General features: G+C 38.6%; 1 protein-coding gene across 2 annotated transcripts in view; it reads left to right on the top strand.

Annotated features, from left to right (window-relative positions):
• Nucleotides 1-27,551, top strand: part of dscamb (Down syndrome cell adhesion molecule b) — a 158,621-nt gene that overhangs the window by 22,382 nt on the left and 108,688 nt on the right. For both annotated transcript variants that reach the window (XM_079609578.1, XM_079609579.1), the window contains exons 2-3: nt 6,527-6,844; nt 9,221-9,367. In XM_079609578.1, the coding sequence (XP_079465704.1) occupies nt 6,527-6,844; nt 9,221-9,367 (465 nt within the window). The remainder of the gene's footprint in view (nt 1-6,526; nt 6,845-9,220; nt 9,368-27,551) is intronic.

Genomic DNA, 27,551 nt, shown 5'->3' on the forward strand with positions numbered 1-27,551 from the left:
TTTCCTTGGAAAAAAAAAACTTCATGCCTTAAAATATCTTGAATGTAACTCTACACCCTAACCTCATTTAGTATATGTGGTCCCATGAATATGCAAATGTGCCCGCCTCCACTCACTCAGCTCAGAGATCCACTGGTTGACGATCACACGTTGATCTGATTGGTCTAGGTAGTGTGTGACGTCAGAAACACCAGCGATTTCACACCGTGTTTTTGAGACTGTCTTTGGTTCACTGCAGTTTTAAGCAGAAAATACTCAGCAATGCTGTCGACTTATGAATTTACACATGGTTTGTCTTAAAGCATATTAAAAACACCACATAGACATATAAACAACATTAAAAACAACAAGGTAAAACACTGAGGCACAGTTACACAGACAGGGCTTAGATTAAACCAGGAGTAGCCTAGACTTTAGTTAAATTAAGACATTTAAGTAGCTTTTATAAACGTAACTTATACATTTACACGACAACGAGATGCTTAAAACGGAGACGTTTTTCCTTTGAGTTTTCCGCGTACAGACGACACCATTCACACGGATCCACGAAAACGACTAAAAGCGCTGTATTCTGCTGCCAGGCCATTAGATGGCGATGTAAACAGCCACTAAGAAACTTCTCGAGACAAAACAATCGCACTGACATATTTTAAGTTGCTTTCAGTTAAAACAGCCCAAACATGCATTTTAGTCTGGCACCAAACTTAAGTAGACCTTAGTTAAATTAGGACATTAAGTAGCTTTTATAAACACAACTTATGGTACATTTACACTACAACGAGATGCTTAAAACTGAGAAGAAGTTTTTCCTTTGAGTTTTCCGCGTACAGACGTCAGACGACACCATTGTTAAAACGATCCCCATTCACACGGATCCGCGAAAACGACTAAAGACGCTGTATTCTGCTGCCAAGCCCCCAAAACGCTGTTGTCGTGTAAACGAACGGCCAAAACTCATCAAAAGTTTTACGTTTATTGTTGAAATAGTGTCGTGTAAACAGACCCTAAGAATCCTCTTGAGACAAAACAACGGCACTGACGTATTTTAAGTTGCTTTCATTCGAACATGCATTTTAGTCTGGCACCAAACTTAAGCCTTTTCTGTGAAACTGGGCATGTGAGTGTGGACATTTATATTCACAAATTTTAATATATATTGGCAACTTGTGTGAGATTCTGACTGTCAGTCTTGTGCCTTTGGCATAAAGCTCATCTCCTGGTACTTTTTAGCATGCTGTCAATATGGCAAAAAGCTCTTATATTCCTCAATTCCCGAATCTTCCTCATCCCATCATCAATATGCATTCTGCTGTTTCGTTCCTCAATCAGTCAGTGATTTGGTTGAGTGAATAATTCAATGACTCGCTCATAAATACAGTCAGTTGTTGCCGCATGTATACCGGCAGCAAAAGTTAATCGAAAATCAACCAGCACCTCCAAACCTGTAAACATTGCAAAATAAATCAATATTTGAGCATCTCAGTTTGGAGTATGATTGTGTGTATGTACAAATGCACACATGATTACTGTATATAGCAGGGAAAAATCATGCAAATTGCGTGTGTGTTTCTGAAATGCCCCACTAAAGTCACCTTGGCTTGTTGTTAGCCACTTTCCATCAGGTTCAGCCCACGTCTCAGGTGACACGACATTAAAGGCCTACAGGCAAAGCAAGGCCAGTGCATTAGAGTCAACTGCCATCCCAATCACTCTCCCAGCCCAAATAAAAGGATGGCTAGATGTATTTGATGTACAGACCTTCACATGAGAGAGCAGTTTAATATTGAATAGAGTGCAGTTTTTCTTCCATAGCAGTTCCCAAAGAGAGAAGAACCTTGCTTAATTATGAATGCACACAATAAATTATTAAACAGTGTCACTTTTTCGTCTTTATGGTTCATCTCGTGAAAAATTATGACAATTGTGAATTTTTCCTCCGGGTTGTTGAGCATTGAAGTGCTGTTTTCCTGTAAATTCGGATGTGTGGCCTCACTTTCAAGAAGGATTTGATGTGACTTCTGCTTTTGGACATTTTATGCTTTAGTTTTTTTAAAGAAAAAACAAAGCTTTAAGAAGGCTTCCTTGTTAGAGCAAACTCATCTCTCAAACTGAGATGCTGTGGATTAAAATGATATGTAAAAGTCCCCCTGTAGTCAATCATTTTATCCCTTAAAACCCACCAAAATTCACCTTTGGCTAAGCCCCGCCCCCCTTAGTTACTGTTGCTACCTCCGACAACTTCATCTGGGCTCTGGTTTGGTATCAACATGGCTTATGCTGTGACGGCTCTTCCTGCTGAAATTTTATCAAACTTTTATAAAGCAGCAAATAAAGTGTCCGATAGAAGTAGGCAGAAGGGGCTCAGTATGCGTTCGAAGGCTGTATTCAAGACATACCGGTGAAACGCAAGCAACAACAAGACATCTAAATAGAGGCAAAAGCATAACGGTCACAGTCAAAAAATTAACCACCGCATATCCTAATCGAGACGGAGACTGGGACTAACAATATCAGGAGAAACACTGTTCATGCAAAGCTGGGTAGGTCTCTATTCACTTCTATAATCGTTATTACAAAGCAAACGGACTACGCGAGTATAAAGTTGTATTTATTAGCAGCGTGTGCTAGCGTATCAACAATTAGGGTAGAGAACCGAAATCATAACCTAAACCAGCATAAAACTGTCTAACTAGTATAACTTCACAGTAAGGTTAAAAGCTACATTTATCTTAGAGCAAAAGTGTGCTTGTTGATCTTGAGGGGTTTCGCTGACTGTGAGGACGTCCACACAGTTTAATCCAAAGACGACACTTGTCAGGATTTGACTTCGGGTTTTGGGAAGGGAAAAAACGGACACCCCCCTCCAACCTCTCTGGGAAACGCGTATCTGTGTTACAAACGCTGCAGGCACAACGGTTAACCATATTTTTGATAAAACTACGACGGTAATAGCCTGCCGAGACCAAAAATATGAGACGCCTGTGTCAAAGTCAATGGAGCGCTGTGAAAAAGTGTCGGACCTCTGTGGGAGCTCGTTCTTGGCTGCGCTGTGATTGGTCAAACTACATTCTAGGGCGTTGCTTAGCCAAAGGAAAGTTTTTCCTTGGGAAAAAAACGTCTTTATGCCTTAAATGAGCTTTAATGTAACTCTACTACACCCTTGCCTCATTTAGTATCACCTCCTCCTGGTTTCTTTATCGCGTTATGAACTGCATTTCCCATGAATCATTGCCTGGACTCATCGTGTGCTGATTGCTTCCACCTGTGTGTTATTATCTCGTTAAGCCCTGTGTGTTCAGTCATTCTTTGCGAAGTCTTGCGGCGTGTTAGAGTTACACTGCATTTTGGGTTGCTATCTCAGGTTTCCTTGTCATGGTTTTGTTCGTCCTGCGCCTTGGACCTTTTATTATTATCTGGATTGATTACTTTGTGGATTTGACCTTGTGCATGTTTTATAGATTAAACCTACAGCCGCCATGTTGTCATGATCATGTGACCTACCAGCGTCAGTTGCGTCGCTTCACTGCCATTCACAAATCCTCTCCCGTGGGCCTCATGGGATAGTAAAGTGTCCATCGAATGTGCATCCAATCGAATGCGCACGTAACACTTTTTTGAGTATTGTGAATTCTGACATACTACTCTTGTCGCATACTGTTTTTCGTCTACTATATAGTAGGGAAGTTTGTGATTTCGGATGCAGCCCTAGTCACATCTCCAAACAGTACACGTAACAGAAATATTGTAACATGTTTTCTTTACATAGCTATTGAATACATTGAGATTTTAAGTATATTTTTCAAGATATTTTTTTTTATTACACCGCATGATGTTTTTTAAGTATTATTTAGCAGGGAAGGAGAAATAATAATAGACAGTTATACCAATTTAAAGCTACAATATGTCATTTTTTTTCGCTGCTAGGGGTCGCTAACCTCTTACAATAACAAAGGCGTAGGTTGATGACGCAGTGATAAGAGGAATCATGGAATCATCCTTTTAGTTCTCCTTTTGTCCCAAAGTCTGCTTGCCATGGTCCATAATGTTTGAACGAAACAACAACAGCGTGAGCGTGCCGCTAGACGTAACGCAGTTGTCCACGTCTGTCGCCATGGTTACTATGGCAGTAAGAGCGGAAATCAGGGATAACGCGGATATTACGCCATTGACAGTCAACAAGTGAACAGGTTTTCCGGGACGAGCCATAATTTAAAATAGGAATTTCTCTGAAATAAAAAATCTTTGGGAACTTTTGGGATATTGTAAGTACACAACTGCAGGAAATATATCACACTGTGCAAGTGATTTTTGGATATTTTATTACAAAAATCTTTCATATTGTAGCTTTGACATGGTTTTCTTTTTGAGAATTTTGTTCTTTTAATGAGACTTTTTTTTCTCTTCATAATTTGGAAAAGAAAAGAGCATCATAACTCAACCTGTCTGCTGCTGTCCATCCTTTAAGACATCCCAGATTTACTCTCTACAGTCTGAAATATCTTAATTAGGATTTATTCATTTGTAGTGGACACACATAGAGTTTACAATTTGTTTTACATCAGCGGGTCTTTATTTCCGAGCCGGAAGCCACACTTAAAGAGCGCTTGTCTATTAAACCGACATGAATTCATCAAGTGCAGAGGTTGATTAGTGCAGAATGCGTTGAATCACTTAGGTAGCAAAACGTCCTCTTGGAATGAACATCAACAATGATTGCTTTGCTTTACAACAGAGTGAGTGAGCAAATTCTCATTGCATAAAGGCCAGAATGTTTTCACGCTCTGTAATATCGGAACAAACGCTCCGCCAAGCCTCTCGCTGGCAAAACAAGACATTTTAACAGATGGTTGCTTCAGCGTGCCACTTGATGAATGATACCATATGCCTCAGATTGCCACAGTAAAGATTATCACCATTACGAGCGCTTGTTCGCGGGTTTCGTTTGTTTGCTTGTCGGTGTTTGCTCATCAAGTGTGCCAACAACTGGTGTGTAATATCTGAGCATGTGGGCGCACATGTGTTTATGAATACACACGTCTTCTTCTGTGCGCACCTTCTGCTTTGTGAGCGAAACCCGCTGATCCTCGGAAAAGGTTGAAACTGCTGCAATTTGAAACCTTGTTAGAAATTTATGAAGTGCTAAAATGTTTCGTCCCGAGGGAAAACACTGCCAGCTGTCACTGGTGAGCCATTTACTGCCAAACGGAGACTGGCGCTCGGATAGGGCCCGTGGCACAGCGTCGGGGAGATTTTCATCAAGACACGAGCGAGATTTAGCAATTAGCAGGAAGTCATCCATCTTGAACTTTTCTTTGGCTGTGATTTGCTACATGATGCGATGTCAGATTTTGTCAGTGTCTTAGTGTTGACCTTTAATACTCTCCAGATATATATATTAAGATATGCACTGTATGCATTTGTGCTCATGTCATATATTTACTATGATATTACATTAATATCAACTGCCAATTTAATATTTTTTAAGCATATTTGGTAACACTTTACAACAAGATTTCATTAGTTAACCATAGTTAACATGAACTAATGAACAATACTTCTGGAGCATTTTATTTACTAATACATTATTAAAATCAATTTTTCTACTTGCTAACATTAGTTAATGCACTGCGAAACTAACATGAACGCCTGTATGATTTATTAAATAACATTAACAAAGATTAATAAATACTGTAACACATGTATTGCTCAACGTGAGATCATGTTAGTAAATATATGAACAAGTTAGACCTTATGGTAAAGTTTTACCATATTTTTATATATTTTAGTTTAGCTTCTGTTTTTGGTTTAAAAAATAATTGTAAAAAAGTACTGTTTATAATAATAATAATAAATTAAAACAATGATATGTAGCAAAGTATTTTCTACATAATAATTGTATCAGTCATTTTATCATCATCATTTTATTAGCATTTAAAAATATATTTTTTTTATCCCACCCATATTTTATTTATGTATTAAATATAGTTTTTATCCCATCAAATGCCACAATTTCTTTATATTTCTGTCATCGTTTAAGATTCCTAATACTGCAGTTTAAATTGTTTATTTTTATTTTTATTTAGTCTTCTATCTAGGTGGAATTATTTAAATCAGTTTTAACGTTAAGTAGTTAAAGTAGTTTAGATACGGTAAGTATGATAAAGTACCGTAAATATTTTCCAAACATTTTTTGTTAACTTTTCACCCCACAGTCTTAATGATCAATAAAGGAACGAAGAAATAAAAAGGAGTACTGGGAATGTTGCAAGTCAGAATCAAACTTGCTTTGTCCATATGAGCTAAGTTTACTTAAATGTTTGTGCTAATCGCTAGTTGCTAACATTGGAAGTTTACACTTGAAAAGAGCCACTTGGCCACAGTTTTCTGCCATTTTTTGTTTTAGCTTGTCTCTATATTAAGCTGGTACAGAATATGTTCAAACGTTGACACGCTTCGCCATTACAGTCTCATTGATGCATATTACAGTTCTCACTCACTAACTCTTGTCCTGTGTTTTCCTCGACAGTTTTCGGTGAAGATCTACGTTCCAGCTTATATTTTGTCAATGCATCTCTGCAAGAGGTAGTGTTCTCCAGCACCACAGGGGCACTGGTGCCGTGTCCCGCCGCGGCCGTGCCCCCCGCCACGCTGCGCTGGTACCTGGCCACCGGGGAGGAGATCTACGATGTCCCAGGCATCCGCCATGTGCACCCCAACGGCACGCTGCAGATCTACGGATTCCTGCCGTCCAGCTTTAGTAACCTAATCAATGACAATACATACTACTGCACAGCGGAAAACCCATCAGGGAAGATCAGGAGCCAAGATCTACACATTAAGGCCGGTCAGTCAGCTCAACAGAGTAAAAATCATAATTAAACAACATGAAACCCACTGAGAAATACGTACACAAAAATGTCTAGCTTTATCATTATCATTTATTTAAAGGATTTGTTCACTTCAGAATTAAAATTTCCTGATAATTTACTCTTCCCCATGTCAATCCAAGATATTCATGTCTTTCTTTCTCCAGTCGAAAAGAAATTAAGGTTTTTAAGGAAAACATTTCAGGATTTTTCTCCATATAGTGACTTCAATGGGGTCCAACGGGTTGAAGGTCCAAATGTGAGTTTCAGTGCAGCTTCAAAGTCTTGACACGATCCCAGCCGAGGAAAAAAAGTCTTATCTAGAGAAACCATTGGCCATTTTGCGCCACACATTACATAATGTTGAAAGGTCACGCGTGACGTAGGCAGAAGTACCAACCTGGTGTTTACAAAGCGAACGTGCAAACAACCGGCCTTTACAAATTTTTTTTATAATAATTAAAGATTAAACAACGATGTCAGATGATTTTGAAGTTTTGAGGAGTAAATGAGATGGAGTTGTTCACCCTATCCTACATTTTCACCCTACGTCAGGTTACCCCATGACCTTTCCAACGTGATCACGTAATGCGTGAAGTCGTGGACTTGCAAGACGAGCATTTGTGCTTAAAAATTACATAAATGTTTTGTATTTTTAGAAAATGATCAATGGTTTGGCTAGATTAAACCCTTTTTCCTCGGCTGGGATCGTGTAGAGCCATTGAAGCTGCAATATGGATCCACTATACGAAGAAAAATCCTGGAATGTTTTCCTCAAAAACCTTCATTTGTTTTCGACTGACGAAAGAAAGACATGAACCGCTTTATGAAATTAAAAATTATCAGGAAATTTTAATTCTGGAGTGAACTAATTTAACTCTTGCTTCTTATGTACAGCAGCAATAGATAAATAAATATAAAGCAAATATTATATACCCTTTGAGTTTTTCAAATCTCCTACAGTTCAGCATTGGTTAAAAGTGCTCATAGAGCTATGCTTCTGTGACAGCTCTGAGATAGACAGATGAAAACACTGAAATATTAATGCATTTTTGCTTAGGTCAGTCATGTGTGGAGAAGACAATGCTGGAATTTGGGTCATTTATATTTTTTGTACATTTCAGCCAACTGAACCAACCACACTCTTAGAAAAAAGGTTCCATTGGGCTTTATAAAGAACCCTAGGGTTCTCGACTCAATTTTAAAGAACCCTTAATGCTAAAAAGGTTCTATTAAGGAGAAATGTCTTAAATGATTGTAAAATGCTCTCACGTTTAATGAGTTATTTATTTTCTTTCTTGTGGTAAAATGTGTTTACAAGCTGTTTAATTCATACGATTAAAAATTAATGAAAACAAAAGTAATTAATTAAAACTAAATCCAAAAAATTATCCCATGATGGTAGGCCTTTAAGGTTCTATTTAGTGCAGCAATAGACCTTTTCACAGCAGCGCCATTTTGATTTTTAACGGGAATGAAAGCGAGGCTGAGAGGGATAGACATGCATCTCTTCAGTGGGTTGTACTGTTATTTAATGTGTTTTTGGATGGTTTTGCTGACGAAACATCTTTCCAAGAAGTTCCAGTAGACAAAAAAACTCCAGACAACACGAGCTGTGGAAAATAACAAGTGATATAGAAGCTTTATACAGCTTTTCACTCGCTTTCATACCTATCATGGCGCTGCTCTGAATAAGGTATATCTTTTTTTCTTAAATATAAATAGCACAAATGTTTACGATAAATTGTGAAGCACTTTATTTTATTGCCTTTATTGCACAGTTACTAATGTTACATTACATTCAAATATTACTATTTATTTATTTAATTAACATATCTAGACAGAACCTGATTTCACCAAATGTAATTTCTGGATCAACATCTTTGTAGATCCTGGATAACCATTCCAATCAGATTTGAGAGACAAATTTTCAGTTTATCTCAAGTTTAGGCTTAGAACCAGGGTAATGTGCTTCAACATCAGTGTTATTCACCTTTCATTTTCCTCTGATTTTAGGGAACTGTTATGGGTAGGGTTAGGTTTAGGGCTAGGGATATGGTAGGACTATATATGTTTTCATTTGGAAGGTTTAAACTCGTAATTCTGAGAAAAACGTCACAATTGCAAGAAAAAAAGTCGAAATGGGATTTTGGGAATAACTCAAGGGTTTAGGGCTAGGGATAGGATTATATTTTCGGACAGGAATGTTGTTCCAGGATCAACAAAATATGTTGACCCAGGAAACGCGTCTTACTCTGCAAAATCAGGACATGCATATTGTTGACTTTCTCAGTTAGTATTTTGGATGTGTAAGAGCCACGCTGAGTAAAGACGCTGTTTCCTCTTCACCGCAGTATTCCGGGAGCCGTACACAGTGCGTGTGGCCGATCAGAGAGTCATGCGGGGGAATACGGCCGTCTTCAAGTGCATTATCCCGGCCTCAGTAGAGGAGTACGTCAGTGTTGTATCATGGGAGAAAGACACAGTCTCACTTGTCTCAGGTAGGGCTGATCTCTCACATTGCTTTCGATTAAGACTTTTGCAAGGCAACACGAAAGGCAATGAAAACATGATTTAATCACCGCATCAATATCAATGCCTTTCTTTTGCATATTGTTTTAGTTCATAGTTCACCTTCTAGCATAAATTTTGTGTCTTAATCTCCCAACGTTGAAACAAAATGGGTCGCTCAGCATGTTAATATTGATCTGCCTCAGCTTTTTTGATATAGTTGAGTTTGCTTCACTTTACGGGTTTCTGTTTGTTTCATCCCTTCGATTGACTGGTACCATCTTGCTGGATTTGTCACGAATGGAAGCATTTAGGAAAGTTCAAGTGTGTTTTGTGGCTTTAGATATGCAAAAGCTACTGTAAAGTTGATCAAGTACATTCAAAAGTAATTCGGAGCCCTAAGATTCAAAGATAGCCTACACCTCTCAAAGAATCTGGCCATGAACATCTTGTACCAGAGCCTTCATTGAGCTTTGAAAAATCCATTCCCTCACCAATCAATGTACATCACCACTTATGACTGGCTGACGGCATCTCCATGGTAACAGTCTGGTAGTAATTGGCCGGTGTGGTTGGTGAAATATGGAATACTATGCATGATATTCCTCATACCTTTGTGAATGGTTCTGTAATTACATGGTGAGTTTCATTTATAAGGATGAATAACTGTTTTATCTGACGTGGTCGCAGCACATGCCGATATCAAACCATGTGCAAGATGTCAGAAGCATTAAACCTATCCAGCTCTCATCCCTCGCTAAATATTTAATGACGAAGGACCTCGGACGCGAGGCTGAAAGCTCTCTGGCATGTGAGGCTGAAGAATTGTTTACTCTTGCAGAGAAATGGGCTTTGTGACATATACAATGAGATTTTTATGCTGGGATGTGTCTGTGCTTCTTTCCTTTTTTATTTTTCAGCAAGCAGGTTTTGTGAATATTTGTTGTTGTTGGTGTGGTCAGCCTTAAGGAACATGGTAGCATGCTTGTAGGTGAGTTGAGGCGAATTTGGAAGATTTATTTCATAGAATGGGAACAACAAACAAACAAATGTACAGCCCATAATCTCTGGGAGAGTCTACAGGTTTTACATTGAATGGCTTTGGCTTGATGTGGCTTTTTAGGGAACACTTTATTCTGATGATCCACAAAATACATTCTACTGACTTATTCTACTAACCGATCCAGTCTACTAATACTCAACTAACATAAATCAACTTATGACTTTAATGAGAGTTAGTTGACATGTAGTTGCAACTAGAGTTGTCAAAAGTACCGACTTCGGTACCGAGTACCAATTGTTAAAAATGTGACAATAATAGCATTTCCCTCTAGCACTTTTGAGCGCTGTTAAACGGATTCTTAAACATCTCTGTTTCGCTCAACATATGTCTCTGATTGGCTACAATGATCAACAATGACATCTTATATGACAAATATAAGTTGAGCGCATGAACAAAATGGCCAATCAGACACATGTATGTTGAGCTCGTGAACACAATGGCCAATCAGAGACATGTATGTTGAGCGCGTGAACACAATGGCCAATCAGAGACATGTATGTTGAGCGCGTGAACACAATGGCCAATCAGAGACATGTATGTTGAGCGCGTGAACACAATGGCCAATCAGAGACATGTATGTTGAGAGCGTGAACACAATGGCCAATCAGAGACATGTATGTTGAGCGCGTGAACACAATGGCCAATCAGACACATGTATGTTGAGTGCGTGAACAAAATGGCCAATCAGAGACATGTATGTTGAGCGCGTGAACACAATGGCCAATCAGAGACATGTATGTTGAGCGCGTGGACACAATGGCCAATCAGAGACATGTATGTTGAGCGCGTGAACAAAATGGCCAATCAGACACATGTATGTTGAGCGCGTGAACACAACGGCCAATCAGAGACATGTATGTTGAGCGCGTGAACACAATGGCCAATCAGAGACATGTATGTTGAGAGCGTGAACAAAATGGCCAATCAGACACATGTATGTTGAGCGCGTGAACACAATGGCCAATCAGAGACATGTATGTTGAGCGCGTGAACAAAATGGCCAATCAGAGACATGTATGTTGAGCGCGTGAACACAATGGCCAATCAGAGACATGTATGTTGAGCGCGTGAACAAAATGGCCAATCAGACACATGCATGTTGAGCACGTGAACACAACGGCCAATCAGAGACATGTATGTTGAGCGCGTGAACACAATGGCCAATCAGACACATGTATGTTGAGCACGTGGACACAATGGCCAATCAGAGACATATATGTTGAGCACGTGGACACAACGGCCAATCAGAGACATGTATGTTGAGCGCGTGAACAAAATGGCCAATCAGACACATGTATGTTGAGCGCGTGAACACAACGGCCAATCAGAGACATGTATGTTGAGCGCGTGAACACAATGGCCAATCAGAGAAATGTATGTTGAGCGCGTGAACACAATGGCCAATCAGAGACATGTATGTTGAGCGCGTGAACACAATGGCCAATCAGAGACATGTATGTTGAGCGCGTGAACAAAATGGCCAATCAGAGACATGTATGTTGAGCGCGTGAACACAATGGCCAATCAGAGACATGTATGTTGAGCGCGTGAACAAAATGGCCAATCAGACACATGCATGTTGAGCGCGTGAACACAACGGCCAATCAGAGACATGTATGTTGAGCGTGTGAACACAATGGCCAATCAGACACATGTATGTTGAGCACGTGGACACAATGGCCAATCAGAGACATATATGTTGAGCACGTGGACACAACGGCCAATCAGAGACATGTATGTTGAGCGCGTGAACACAATGGCCAATCAGAGACATGTATGTTGAGCGCGTGGACACAATGGCCAATCAGAGACATGTATGTTGAGCACGTGGACACAATGGCCAATCAGAGAAATGTATGTTGAGCGCGTGAACACAATGGCCAATCAGACACATGTATGTTGAGCGCGTGAACACAATGGCCAATCAGAGACATGTATGTTGAGCGCGTGGACACAATGGCCAATCAGAGACATGTATGTTGAGCACGTGGACACAATGGCCAATCAGAGAAATGTATGTTGAGCGCGTGAACACAATGGCCAATCAGAGACATGTATGTTGAGCGCGTGAACACAATGGCCAATCAGAGGTGTTTAAGAATCCGTTCAACAGCGTACATGCTAGAGGAAAATGCTGGTATCGTTTTCAATTTCAGACTTGGTACCGAACTCTAGTTGCAAAGTTTCCTTGTAGTTAGTAGAATGTCTAAAGTGGACCATCAAAATAAAGTGTAACCGAATAGTATATAGTATAAAAATACAGTGTAAAGATGTCAGATGAAGCTAAATGTGTTAACATTTTAAGAGGAATGCTATGCAAAAATACTAGTTTTTTATCATGACAAACTGCTTTAGGCATTTATTTGCGTAATTTAACCTAAATAGCCTACCTTGTCTACATTTGATGAGTAATTAATTTCAATTGGCTTAAACGGCTTGTCCTTTTACAGCATATTTACATAATAAATAGCTGGCATTGGAGACCTAAATAAAATGTTCATACACTATAATCGATACTCAATATTCAGCCGTAGTAAATCAGTGCCATCAGTCGCACACACTCTCGAAGCTCAGACGATACTTCAGTTCTCGGCTCATTTTAAGTCATATAGACTCGGATCATTTGCAAATTAATCGTCCAGGTTACCAAAATACTTTTATTATCAATAATTAAAATGATAAAGAACCAGTACTGTCAGAACCAATACTTAAAAAAGTTATTCGTTGGCAGTTGTAGGTATGGCAACCTTTCTTATATTTTGCCAATAGTTAGCACAGTAATTTAATCCCAGAAATGATAGATTTGTATAAGAAGTGGGATACTGGGAAGTCACATATTGGGATGTGTCTATATGATCTTGGGGTGTGAACTTGTCCCAAAACACCAGTGAATGCTGGTCATGTTTCAGTCAAGCTCTTCGAGATCTGCCACTGTTCTGGTGTGAAAAGATCCAGTCAGTTCCTGATGGATACAGTCAAGTCAAACCTACATTTCTTATTCATTGCACATCCTTCTTTACACAGAAATACATCATATTGTGGCAGAAAAACGGGTTGTGAAAGAATGGGTCCAAAGAACATTTTGTTTTCTTATCCTAGCAGATTTGTTAATGTTACTTCACCAGATGCAATGTTTCTTCACATGTGGACACCCATTTTGGACTTAAAAATAAATATAACAAACATTCAACCTTTACTTTTCTACACACATCGACGCTGTGTCCGAATTTGCATACTGTGTAGTAGGTTTAAAAGGACGTTCTAGTATGATTGTTTGTGTGTAGTACGAGTGTAATCTGGACGTACTACATTCGCCATGTTACTGTGAAATGGGATTTCCCAAATCGCCTCCATTGGCCTCATGCGATAGTAAAGTGTCCATCGTTTTTTTCCAATATTATATTCAGACATACTACTCTATTGGCGTACTGTTTTTTGCATACTAAATATTAGGGAAGTATTCAATTTCGGATGTATTTGTATTGTTTTTTATTAAGCACACACTGACACTTTTAGAAAATGTACCGGTGGTTGCAATTTTTATTATTTTTTTTAGATTAAAGTAGTTTCAAAATAGGGCTGCAAACAATTAATCGCGATTAATCGAATCCAAAATAAAAGTTTGTGTTTACATAATATATGTGTGTGTGTGTGTGTATAATTATTTTGTATATATAAATACACACACATGCATGTGAAAATTTGTTATTTATATATGAAATTGTTATATTTATATATAATATAAATCATATAAAAATATATATGCAGTAGGCTATATAAATGCAAATATTTCTCAAATATGTGTGTGTAGTTATATATACAAAATAATTATCCACAATACACACACATATATTATGTAAACACAAAGGTTTATTTTGGATTCGATTAATCGCGATTTACCGTTTACAGCCCTATTTCAAAATGTGATTTTAATAAGGCGTTTGATTTAACACTAGCTTTATAATGTACAAACCAAAATGAATCATATTTTTGATAACTCTGCCTTCCGAAATCCCTTAGTAATCATTTAAAAAATGTTAAATCTTTGTTGACGCGTACAATGCTGTGCGTCTGAGCGGAGCGATTGTGCTGTTAGCATGAAGCGTTCAATCTCTCTTCTCTTGTCTGCTTAGCATAAATCAGTGTTCGGGAGTGGACGCGCGAGCTTTTCCGGCCCTATAATTCCGGCTAACGCTAGAGATTGTCCCCAGCAAATCACAGAGAAGATGAAATGCATGATTACAGAGTGGGACTTGTCTTAATTAATGAACTGTGATTGAAAATATAATTACAATATGAATTACCTCTCAAAATAAAGACTGTTCCCTAGTCATTTGAAGCGAGGGCCTGTTTTAAATGTGAATGAACGGGGCCTAATGATTCTCTAACTTACCATTAACCTGTCATGCATTTTAAAACGGACCTTTCTGTGCGCGCTTTCAAATTCATGGCCGTGGATCCGTCCCCTCCCGGCTTTTGATAAACAATTGACAGCTCTAATAAAGAGATGAAAGGCTGTGCAGGTGAAAGGGTGTGTGTGTGTGTGTGTGTGTGTTTGTGAGTGTATCTTCCTCTTTGAGTGTCCAGAGCACAGAGCAGGTCCTGATGCACCTTGCAGGCTGTTTGTGTGTGTGTGTTTCAGGGGTTCGACTACTGAATATTGATGGTGGCCGTTTTTCTTTTGTCATATTGTCTGATTATATGTATGAGGGCCTTTTATCCGTTGGCTCACCCATTTGATCTGGTTTTAGTGACTGAAGGGATGCAAAAACAAAACAAAAACATATAGTTAAAGTCAACATGAAATAAAGCCTATTTATTTTCATAATGCAGTAACACTACCAGTCAAAAGTTTTGAATCTGTAAGATTTTTAATGTTTTTAAAATAAGTCTCTTCTGCTCACCAAGGCTGCATTTATTTGATAAAAAAACAAACATTATTGAAAATAACTGTTTTCTATTTTAATATATTTTAAAATGTATTTTTTTTTCCTGTGATCAAAGCTGTATTTTTTTTAGCATCATTACTCCAGTCTCAAGTGTCATATGATCCTTCAGAAATCATTCTGATATGCTGATTTGATGCTCAAAAAAACATTTATTATTATATCAATGTTTAATTTTTTTTTCTGGATTCTTTGATGAATGTTAAGTTCAAAAGAACAAAAAATGCTGGGTTGTTTCAACCCAATTTTGGGTAAAAAATGGACAAACCCAGCCGTTGGGTTGAATTTTAAAATTACATTTTTAACCCAACGTTTGGGTTTGTCCATATTTTACCCCAAATTGGGTTGAAACAACTCATAATTTTTTAGAGTGTAACATTAAAAATGTCTTTACTCCAACTTTTGATCAATTTAATTCATCCTTGATGAATAAAAGTATTGATTTCTTTTATTTCTTTCCCCCAAAAAATAAGAATAAAAATTGTTACCAAAGTTTTAAAAGATAGTGTTTGTCACAAAAGCTCTCCATTTCATATAAATGCTGTTCTTTTGAACTTTCTATTCATCAAAAAATCCTGAATAAAAATGTAAATAAAATGTTTCTTGAGCATCATATCAGAATAATTTCTAAAGGAAAATCAGAAAATTCAGGAAAATTCAGCTTCGATCAAAGGAATAAATTACACTTAACTATATCTTATATACTATATATATTTACATAGAAAACAGCGGTTTAAAATTTTATAATATTTCACAATATGATTATTTTTGTTAATAATAAATAAATGCAGAAGAAGAGACTTCTTTTAAAAACATTAAAAATCGTACCGATCAGGAACTTTTGACTGGCAGTGTACGGTTACTTCAAAAAAATCATTAAATGTAAAAACTTGCTTTCCCCAAGCCCTCAACTTTTAGCCCCTCCCCTCGAACCACGCGTCATGTGTGTCGTCGCGTACATGACAGAGGCGTGTTTTTGACTGACAGCCCCTTTAATAACTACACTACACGCGTCGTGTTGCATTGGTGCTAAACTTTAGACCCTCTGTCATTTTTTACAGCGCTTTTTGCCTTTGGCTTTTCTCATTACGGTTTGCTTCATGGCCGCAGAAGTGTCCCTATCTCATGGCTGACATTCACTGACATTTGTCAAACCATTAAGCTCAATTCACTTTCCCTTCCAGCGCAGTTCGAGGGGAAATCGCAGCCACATGCGCTTTACTTATTTAATGGTTTGTTTCTAATAGGACTTTGCTGTAAATACTGAGAGTTTGCATTTGCTAATGCTTTGATGAGTTCATCTTTTAAGGTGCCGTTGTGGATTGGCGCTAACTGGAAAGTGAATGAATCATTTCGGCCTTGGTACTTTAATGTGTCAGGGTTTTAGCCAGTGGGAACACGTTCAAAATCAATCAGTCATTGAACGCAACTGCTTAAATTTGTGGGAAATTACTATTCTAATATTTATTTAAAAATGGTTTAGGCATTCGTGACATGTATATATTCATATATATATATCAGAAACTGTTGCTAGGGAGGTTTTTACTGGCAGCCACTTCTTATTATGGCTTAAGTCAGTGTCTATGGAAGATTTTTTCATTAATTTTATTATCTACCAGGTGACAATCTTTATTACTACATTATTGCATTATATATTACCATTTGAGGTATTATTCTTGTCAATTTATCCCTAAGAGAAATAGTAACAGTGATACTTGCTTCAGCAAGCACTAATAAAAAATTAATTGTCCACCACATTGCTCAGCCCTTATATTTAAACCAATATTATATTGACAACAGAAAACAACTTTTATAACCTCCAACCCATAAACATTGGTGAAAAATAATTTTCTTGCTTAGTATTTTTGTCTTGTTTTCCAGCACAAATATCTTAACATTCTTAAATCATAATACATTACCTTGCGAAATTATGCAAGATCCTATAAAGGGCCGTTCACACCAAGGACGATAACTATAAAGATAACTATATATGCGTCCACACCAACGACCGCTAACGGTCTGTTTAAGCACGCGATGTCATCTGCCATTTTAAATGCGTGCGACCTTTAAATTAGAATGGATTCTGATTGGCTGTCAGTGTTTTATCGTTCGACAGCTGGAAAAAAAATAGTTCTGAAAGTGATCCCAACGATATCGTAACTCATATCTTTATCGTTATAGTTGTGGTGTGAACTCTGTTATTCTTTAATATGGAGAACGATTTTTAGAATTATTTCTTTATCGTTATCTTTATAGTTATCGTCCTTGGTGTGAACGGCCCTTAAGTCTTGGTTTTCTGAAAAAGGCATATACGTTAAGTTAGTTTATGCTTATCTGCCAATGGTGTCAACTCAAGTCACCTTCATTTATATATACAGTGCTTTATACAATACAGATTGTTTTCCACCCATTGTTCAGCTGAAGTCAGTCCAGTGTTGAGTGTTCAGTTTAATATCTGAGTAAAGATCATTAAATATGAAGTGAGTTCAATTCAGCTATAAAGCAATGATGTCATTGTCCAGCTCATCCAATAGTGTCAGTGCAGTCAAGAGTCAATAATATTGCAGAATATCATGTTTCCCCAAATAAGCTAGGCAGAGTCGGCAGTGGCAAGGAACCCAAACTCCATCAGTGACAGAAATGGAGATTTGAACCTTAGGAGAGACCAGGCTCAGTCGGGTGGACCAGTGCCAGCAGCTTTCACACCGGAGGAACCTTTGGTTCCTAGAACTATTGGTGGACGTTCCCGCTTTTTGGCGTATTCGCACCGCAGGAACTGGGAACGATTTTAGTTCTAGGAACTCCTTTTGGAGGAACTAATTGAGCTCCTGATTCAGAGTCGAGTCCAAACCAGCACTATAGGAACTACCACACTGTAAAAAAAAATGTTGGTTTAACTTAAAAAAAAGTTACCTTGTTGCCTTAAAATGTTTAGTTAGTTGTAATTAAAATTTTTAGTTAATACAATGAAGAAGAATGGTTTAATAAACAGAAACTCAAAATAGTGTGTTATCTTTACACATTAGTTATCGAAGTTGATTTAACAAAAGATAAAAAGTTGTGATAACAAATCATGAAAATATTTTTTTACAGTGCAATGACGTTAGTGTTCGCTGATTGGCCGAATGCACGCAAAACACCAGCAGCCGCCATTTTAAAAGAGGCAGTGTAAACACACACAGATTATAGCCTTTATATTTACTCCACAAACTAACATAGGAAACAGAGACAGGTGAACATCTTAACCTTTACGCTGAGGAGAAAATCCAACGCAACTTTGAGGGAACCAAGCTAAACGTGATCATGTATTTCTGCTCGGCACTCCAGAACTGTTAGATAGTTCATAGTCTCGCGTAGCCAGACCTTCAGACTGACGGCTGAAGGTCTGGAATTCATAGCAGCTTTCTTTGGCCAAGGCCCGCCCATAAGGCCGTTTTACCGACATGTCAAACAACCAATTACAGTTCGTTTCGTTCAGCGTCACGTTTCGGGGCGTGGAAATGTCCCCACAACAACAGACCGGCGTGCAACAAGTCTCCACTAAGTGCCTCAAACAAAACTCCTGGACATCTCTTAAAGAGTCTATGCCGTGAACCTCGCATACTTTTGAGAATCCTACGTTTAGCTGATCTTGATAAATGCTCATTGTCACTCATGTAAACACAACAGTTTTTCTTCCGCAATCACACGTCTGCGCTTTGTTTCCCGGCGGATCGAAAATAAACGCAACACTCGCGCCCCCCGGAAATCCGATAAAATTCAACCAATCAGATGATGACTTCGACATTCCTGAAGTGTTTCCAGTTAAGTGTACCATATGCATCAGACGTTTAGCCAACGTTCCGTGGGCGTGGCGTCTGAGGCTGAGACTAGATAGTTCATAACTAATGAAGACGGAGAATGTGAGCACTGGTGTTCTCAGCGGCGTCAAAATAAAAGCCACATCAAGCGCGGCTCACGTCACTCCAGAGTTCCTGCAGGCGGTGCGAATGCAACCAGGAAAACGTTCCTAAGAGAACCATTAGTTCTCGGGGAAACACACTGGTGGCTCGTTCCTACAACTGCCCGGTGCCAAAGCCCATGGTGTGATTATGATCCCTGGCTGCATCTGAAGGCTTTGATATAATCGAGAATATCATTGAGAATATTTTAATCCAGTTCCTTCTGCTTGAAGATTGGATTCATCATGCCAGTGTTGAGACGAAGCTGGGCACCGGAGTGTCCAGTCTGTGTAGAGGACTTGTCGGGATCTCAAGGTCTTTGCTGAGGATCTGTGCCGATGGCTGTCGCGTCGACGAGTTCTTCACAGGAAAATCTGAAAATAGGGGTCAGAAAAAATAAACTTGTTTTCAGCTTGCGTTTATTTTTCTGCCCCCCCACAGGCAGAGATTTGTTCTTGTTTTAAGCGTAAACTGACCATTTTGATACATTCCCAGAAAGCAAGACTTCATATCTTCCGTCATTATTGCTACTTATGTAAAGCAAACGTATCACGGTCTTAGAATGTTTAGGACTGAAAAACAAGACGAAAATATTAAGTGAGAACATGTTTTTTTAGCAGGGAAGTAAACTAAAACTAAAACAACAGTAAAAGTTAGGGGTGTAACAATATAGCGTGTCATAATATATCGCAAAAAATGCAACAATATGTATCCTGGATAGTTTACCCAAAATAAAAATTACTGTGTGAAAATTTTTTTTTCAGATCGTTGCGTTGGGTTTCCAGCACCAAGTCAAAGCCTAATATGTAATATATGTAATGTAATATAACATTTAGCATTTTAATCAACAGTAACATTTTTTTGTTAACCTTTAATCAAATGTCTTGGAGTATCGCAATAATATCGAATCGTGAGTTCAGTATCGTGATGTGAAAATGAATTTACTGTAACTCAAGCTCTGGTGTAAAGCGTGTGAGTGGAGAGAGGAGCATCAATGGCATGGACTCCTCTGGGCGACTGGCGCTCCTTATAGAATATATAAAGAGCGGAGGGGCGGTCAGACATGTTGAAACCCAGCGCCATGTTTGAGTGTGTGTGTCTGGGGCCAGAGACGATGTGTGTGTGTGTGTGTGTGATGCTGGGAGCCTGCAGATAGTGCATTCTCATTAGAACAAACCCACACTCCTTTCATCTTTCTCTAGCCTGCAGATTAAGTTGGAGATGGTAAAGCATCAGGCTTACAGGCTGAAGCTAGAGGAGAAAGATAAATGTAAGCCTCTCTCTCTCTCTCTCTCTGTGCTCTCCCTCGTCTTTGTGTGTACAGCAAATGTTCAGTGCGGTGTGGACGTCTCTCCTGAAACCTCGCTCACTGCTGACGGGTTCTCGTGGCTCTAACCCTCTTCACACCTTTCTTCACTTATGTGTTTTATAACAGTGGCTCTGGAGGGATCAGAGCCACTGTTATTAAATATATTTGTATTGTTTCCCCCATTTTCAAATACTAGTAAAGGCAATAAAACGAAACGTACGCTATACACTAATTGGCTGCTTTCCCTTCACTTTCGGCTCCAACTCAGCCATTAAAACTATATTGAGCGTTCACGGAGATCAAGCGTTGCCACAGTCTCGGAGTTTGTTCAGTCGTTTGTTTGATTCCAAAAAGGTCGCATGAACTCGTACGTTAAATGCACCGTAAGTCATTTTGGATCTGCAAAATGCATAAATGTAAAATATTGAACCCAGCAGCAAAATTGCAGACGCAGCGGCAAACGACGGGGCGTTTAATAAAATAATTACAAAAAACGTGTGTGTGTGTGTGTGTGTGTGTGTGTGTGTGTGTGTGTGTGTGTGTGTGTGTGTGTGAAAATATCTGTGAGCTCTCACTATTTAATTCAATTAAATTCACATTTATCTGTACAGTGCTTTTCACAATACCTATTTTTTTCCAAACCAGCTTTACAGAAAATGCATGTGTGTGTCCACATTACAATTTAGAGAGATCTGTTATCAGAGCTGACTGTGTCCAAGTTATGTATTTCAGATATGCAAATCACACAGTAACTATACAGGAAGTATGTATAAATATGTATAATTGATGCTCTTCATTGTTATCTTTGTCTTGTGTTCCAATAAAAATGCATAAAATCCATCCTTAAAACAAGATTTACCCGACAACCCTTTCTGGATAAACCTGCACTTTAGTGACAGAAAGGAAATAAAATGTCACTTTTGGTATTAGTATTATTATAAAAACGCCGGCTAGTGGAAAATAGCAGTATGCATAGTGTGAATAGTAGTTAGATGCTATGTATACTTGGTGCAAATAGAGACAAATACTGTGTATAGTAGTAGTATATTATAAAATTGTATACATATTCAATGTAAATGATTATATTTATTAAAACCATAAATGTATACTGGTTTATTAGGACGTTACTTGTCCCTGTCCCTAAAGCCCTCCCCTAACCGTAACACTAATACATATACTCAAAATACTAATACACACTTTATTCCCACTATTAACCCGTTAGGGACTTTATTTTATTGGAAACAAAACCCTGTCCGAGCTGATGTGCGATGGGAAACGGGAGAAGAATGAGTTCTGGAAAAATGTCGGATTTGAACTCGGATGGTCGTGTCAGAAGCTAACGCCACTGATCCCGTTGTCACTGGGATTTCTTTCGCAATGTTTCTGGCTCAAGCAGATGACGGCGGGTGGCGTTACTGTAAATAACCTCTGCCAACAAGACGGGCTATTTGCACTTGGTGTAAATAGACACTCCGATAAAATATTCCTCATCATATCCCAGTTTGACTTCCTGTAAACACTGGGGCTCTTTCAAAACATTGCTCTCATTGGTCGTGTTCCATCTTGGTGATTTCCGGCTTAATAATAGTGAGTTTTGGCTGAAAAACGAAGCCTAGGTTTGTTCGGAAACATTATATTTGGTGGTGCTAGTGGCAGAGAAAAATAACACGCTTATACTGGAAAATGAACACAGATCTGATTAAGAATATGATTTCTCATGCACTTCACTTATATGTATCCATTTCTGGTCTATGTCCGTCCGTCAGACGCTGTGTGTTGTAAGTAAAATGGGTCACGACTGAAGAAGAAATCCCAATCATCTCCAAAGCATCACACCAGCTCATGACTACACCAAAGGCCCGCTCACTTCAGCGGGAAAACTACACCAGCTGATCATTTTTAAATCTAATTGGTCATCTCATTGTTTCGTCCAGATGAAGTGTACTTGCGGCAGTAATTGTGACGAGCTCTACGCGTATCGCTTTAAAAAAACTAAAGCGTACAATTGTGCTCCACGTGCCTTTTAAAACCCCTGCTTTCATCGCTCAAAATACGTCAGCGCGAGAGAGAGAGAGAGAAGGCAAAATAAAGAAGGATATAGTGTAGAGGAGGGAAAAAAGGACCTACAAAATCAATAGCTATGTACATTAATCACACAGCTGCCACTGAGAATTATGGGAGCATAAGCTGAAGGATGCATTTGCAGCATGAGTGCTGGGGAACGTTTAGGGAATACAGAGAGGGGGGGTATCGGTTTTCTGATGTCTCCTTTAAGGGTGCCATGTACCTACAGAAATGGTTTAAGGCTTGGTTTTTATTTCATAATGGACGCCAAACTCTGTTCATTTCACATACTGTAAACTGAAAATACAGTGCAATTTATTTAAAGTTCATTTTTATATCGGCCCAATAAAAAATCATATTTCAAACCTGTTTTGTTCAGTTTGGCCACAAAAAGAAAACAATAGAAAAAAACGAAGAGAAACAATTTTGTGTAAATAGTATTCTCGCTTGACACCAGTGTTCATTTGCAGAACATAAACTGGCTAGCTTTACTGACTGCAGAAATGAGTGTGGGTTTCATTAAGATTTGATTGATTGATTTTATTGATTGATTGATTGATTGATTGATTGATTGATTGATTGATTGATTGATTGATTGATTGATTGATTGATTGATTGATTGATTGATTGATTGATTGATTGATTGATTGATACCAGTATACATAACAGAAAAGATGATGGGTATTTTAAAAAGACGTTCACAATAAACAATAATGTCTTTTAAAAGAGAATATTCCTGTCCTTCAAACTCAAATGTAGTACCTACTCACAGCACACAGTTTCTCTTCTAAACGTGATTTCTTTGCTATTGATGAATGTAGTGCGCTAAATTGTGCAATCTAATAACTAGATTAATAAATGTAGGGCAAATGTTAACAACTTGAAAATATTTTTTTGATGTTGAAACTGTAGTTCCCAGCATGCATTGCATGGGGATTGAAATTTAGCTAATTTGTGATATTGCGCACTAATGCTTTTTTCAGTTTATGGTCTTTGATTAATAATATTTTTGCTTTGTATGAATGTAATTTGTGTCTTATTAAATAAAAAGTTAAATATAATACTAGAAAAAAGTCGGTCCTAAGTAAAAAAAACTAAACAAAACAATAACTGTACAAATAAAAAGGATAGACCACCAAATTAAAGGTCTGTTTGTCATTTGTTTCAATATTAAAATACTTTCTCCTATTAGTTATCATGGTAACACAATAAGGTTTCATTAGTTAACATTAGTTGATTATATGAGTTCACATGAACTAATAATGAACTTCACTTGTACAGCATTCATTAAGTAAGAGATAATGTACACGAGCCGGTTGTTATAGCAGAATAAACCCAGACAGGGTGATGAGGATTGCATGAGCCTGAAGGGGTTTATTCTGATATAACAACCGGCTCTTGTACATTATCTCGCTTATTACATGGACACTTGCCACAAAAGTAAATAATTAGACATGAAATATTGATCTAAATGATTTATTAGCTCTTTAAACGCAAAGCTTGGGGCTGGTGGTCACTTACATTGCTTTCAGCGATCATTTGCTATTGACCAATCAGAGTCAAGCATTCCACAGAGCCGTGTAATAATCTTTGTTAATGTTAATTTTAAAATGTGCTAATACTAATTTGTAATTGTTAACATTAGTTAATGCACTGTGAAGCATTATGAACAAACAATAGCTGTATTTTTATAAACAAAGATGAACAAATACAATAACAAATGTATAGCTCAATGTTAGCTCATTAACTAATGCTAACAAATGAACCCTTATTGTAAAGTGTTATCGTCATCACCTTCCTGAAATAAATAAGCCATTTTTAGGTTGATTCCCTGAAAATGCACGTTATACGTACAGACATCTAGGCATGCGAAGGAGATAACTCTGGATGAATCCCTCTTACATCACTGTTTACTGATAAATAAGAGCAATATGGTGGCGATTAGGCAGTTTAGGATGAATATGATTACCGACCGGTCTGCTCAGGCCACTGGGGACCGAGCGAGACTTAATCTTTAATAAGCGCTGATGGCTTGGTTACTGTCTGATGCTATGCTGCCGTTTGGCTTCGCTCCCCAGAACGGGACTTTTCCCGAGCTTATGGATAACACCACGCGCTGGACCACGGCCAGGGCATAAAATGGCAGCGCTCCAAATGGCAGATTAGTAATAAGTGTGGCGTGAGCTAATTACGGGCGGAACAACCAATTAATTTCAGTTTATAAACGCCTGTAGATTTGGCCTGTTTTTTTTTGCCCCAGGTGCCCTGGACCGGGGCCGGAGGCGGTCGGTGGCAGGGGTTTGAGATCTTCCATATGTTCAGATGCACAGGTGCTTTTGGAGATTCGTGTCTCCTCTTCGGAACGAGGGCCTGGGGTCCTTTTAAAAGCGTGAAAAGGCACTCGAAACAAGGCGTTCTTGGACAAAAGACTCATTCGTGCTGAATCCTGCTGTCGAATATTATGCGATGTTTACAGCTTATGTATGAATTTAATGATCAAGGCCATGTCATTACTAATGAACGGAAACCTTTTCACTTCTTTTCCTCTCAAATCATGGATTTTATACCAAGAGTGTGTGAATGCACTGTGCTAAAAAAATAAATAAACATCTGATAAGCATGATATTATGTGATCATTTTAGTTCACTTTTCAAATACTGTAAATGTTTTTATTATACAGCACTTTTTCTGTTTTAAATGGCAAAAATTCCCTAAATGATCCTTCCATGTGTGTACACTTATAAGCGCGTTCGGGATTGTTTTTTAAGCTTGGCTCATACAGCAATCGAGTTTATGGAGTCATCAAAATGTACCGGTCGCGATATTTCGGCCTTGATTTCAGCACAAAGCATTTCCATTTATTATTTGTATGGGCTTGTTCTTGTTCGCCGATTTGCTTGCGAGATCTGGCAACACGAGTCAGTCTCGTACCGAGATTTCACATACAAAATATGTATTTTAGCATGCATCAGAGATGTGTCTCTCATCTGTCAACTCTCATATCTCTCGGCGTAAGTCATGAACATCTAGATGAGTTTGGTCCTGTACACACCACGTAGAATTTTTGTAAATGCGGTTGTGACGTCCATTAATGACTGAACTGTGTGTGAACAGAACAGGATTAAGCACTAAAAGGTGAACTGACAACCGAATTGTGTACGTGACCAAAGTAGATACAGAGCTTTTCACTTATTAGAAAAGGGACACCGGAACATTTACAATCCCTATTTCTTAAAGGTGCAGTATGTAATATTGTTTTTGGAGTTGTTTCCATTCAGACTCAACGCTTACGCTGGTTGCCAGATTGAGGTCACGCGTCAGGAACGAGCGCGATTGACGAGCATTTCCATTACCCTTCAACTTTTGAATTACAAATAAGCCCAATGGAAACACGTAATTTTCACGAAAACTCCCGTATATCGCAAAAAAAAAAACGTTTTTACGCTCGCATGAACGGAATGCCGGGCGGCAGTGGCTCAGTGGTTCATGTAGATTGTCTACAAACCGGAAGGTTGGTGGTTCAATCCCCGGTTCCACCTGACCAAGTGTCGAGGTGTCCTTGAGCAAGACACCTAACCCCAGCTGCTCCCGACGAGCTGGATCGCCTTGCTTGGCTGACACTGCTGTCGGTGTATGAATGAGTGAGTGAATGGGTGAATGTGAGGCAATATTGTAAAGCGCTTTGGTGGCCATTGGGTCTGTGAAAAGCGCTATATAAAATGCAGTCCATTTACCATTTACCATTTACCATGAAGTGGTTTTTCGGGGAATTTGAAGTAAGGAATATTTCGCAAAACTGAAATGGAAATGCATTCACAGGTCACCTGACGTAGACGGCGCTGTATGTTTGGACAGAAGCCGAGACAGAGTTCTTCATTATTAAACTCATAAAAGACGAAGCTATTTCAGGAACAATGGATTCTAAACCTCAACGAAATGGAAAATCATGACCTTGAAGCAAGTATACAAGTATCACAAGTATAAGACACATTTGTGTCTTTCCTTGCCATTAATGCTTGGATAACACGGCTACGTCTCCCATCCATTCAAAATAATGCTTGACTGGTGACTGGGATATACGTAAACCTAACCAACATCCGTCGCCATGATGTTTGGAAGGACTTCTCACGAGAGGCAAACAATGACGTTTCAGCCGCATAGCATCGGTTAATAATTTTGCAAACGTTTTGAAAATATCACTAAAGTTTTGCGCAAATCTGTAATGGAAACGCGGCTACTGTAAGTTGATGAGTTGATTTATCCGCGTTTTATATTCTTCTGATCATGGAGGTTTTTAGGTGGTTGCCGAGGCTTTTTAGGTGGGGCAAAATCTGCAATCTCTTGCCCAGTTAATTAGCTGGTTTCCATCTTTTACTGAGAAACAAGTATGTCAATTCAATTCAAGTCAAGTCATCTTCATTTATATAGCGCTTTTAACTATGTAGATTGTTTCAAAGCAGCTTTACAGAGATAAACGGATAATTTAAAGGGGTGGTTGAGTATGATTTCACTTCTCTAACTCTAGTTAGTGTGTAATGTTGCTGTTGAGCATAAACAACATCTGCAAAGTTACAACACTCAAAGTTCAAAGCAAAGGGAGATATTTGCTTTTAAAGAAAAGAACTACAACAAACGGCTGGTAGGGACTACACCACATTCCTCCCGGGTTAGTGACATCACCAACCCTAAAGTGTACATAAGCCCCGCCCCCGGGACCGCCGTCCATGTTGAGAAGAGGAAGAGTTGTTGTAGTCGAGCACATTTGTGAGTCAGATCAAACTTTAGCATCCATCTTTTCACATGCAATAGAAAGTCACTCTGTGTGCATCTCACAACAGTTCCTATACGAGC

The sequence above is a fragment of the Phoxinus phoxinus genome (assembly GCF_949152265.1).
Source record: "Phoxinus phoxinus genome assembly, chromosome: 4".
Classification (NCBI taxonomy): domain Eukaryota; kingdom Metazoa; phylum Chordata; class Actinopteri; order Cypriniformes; family Leuciscidae; genus Phoxinus; species Phoxinus phoxinus.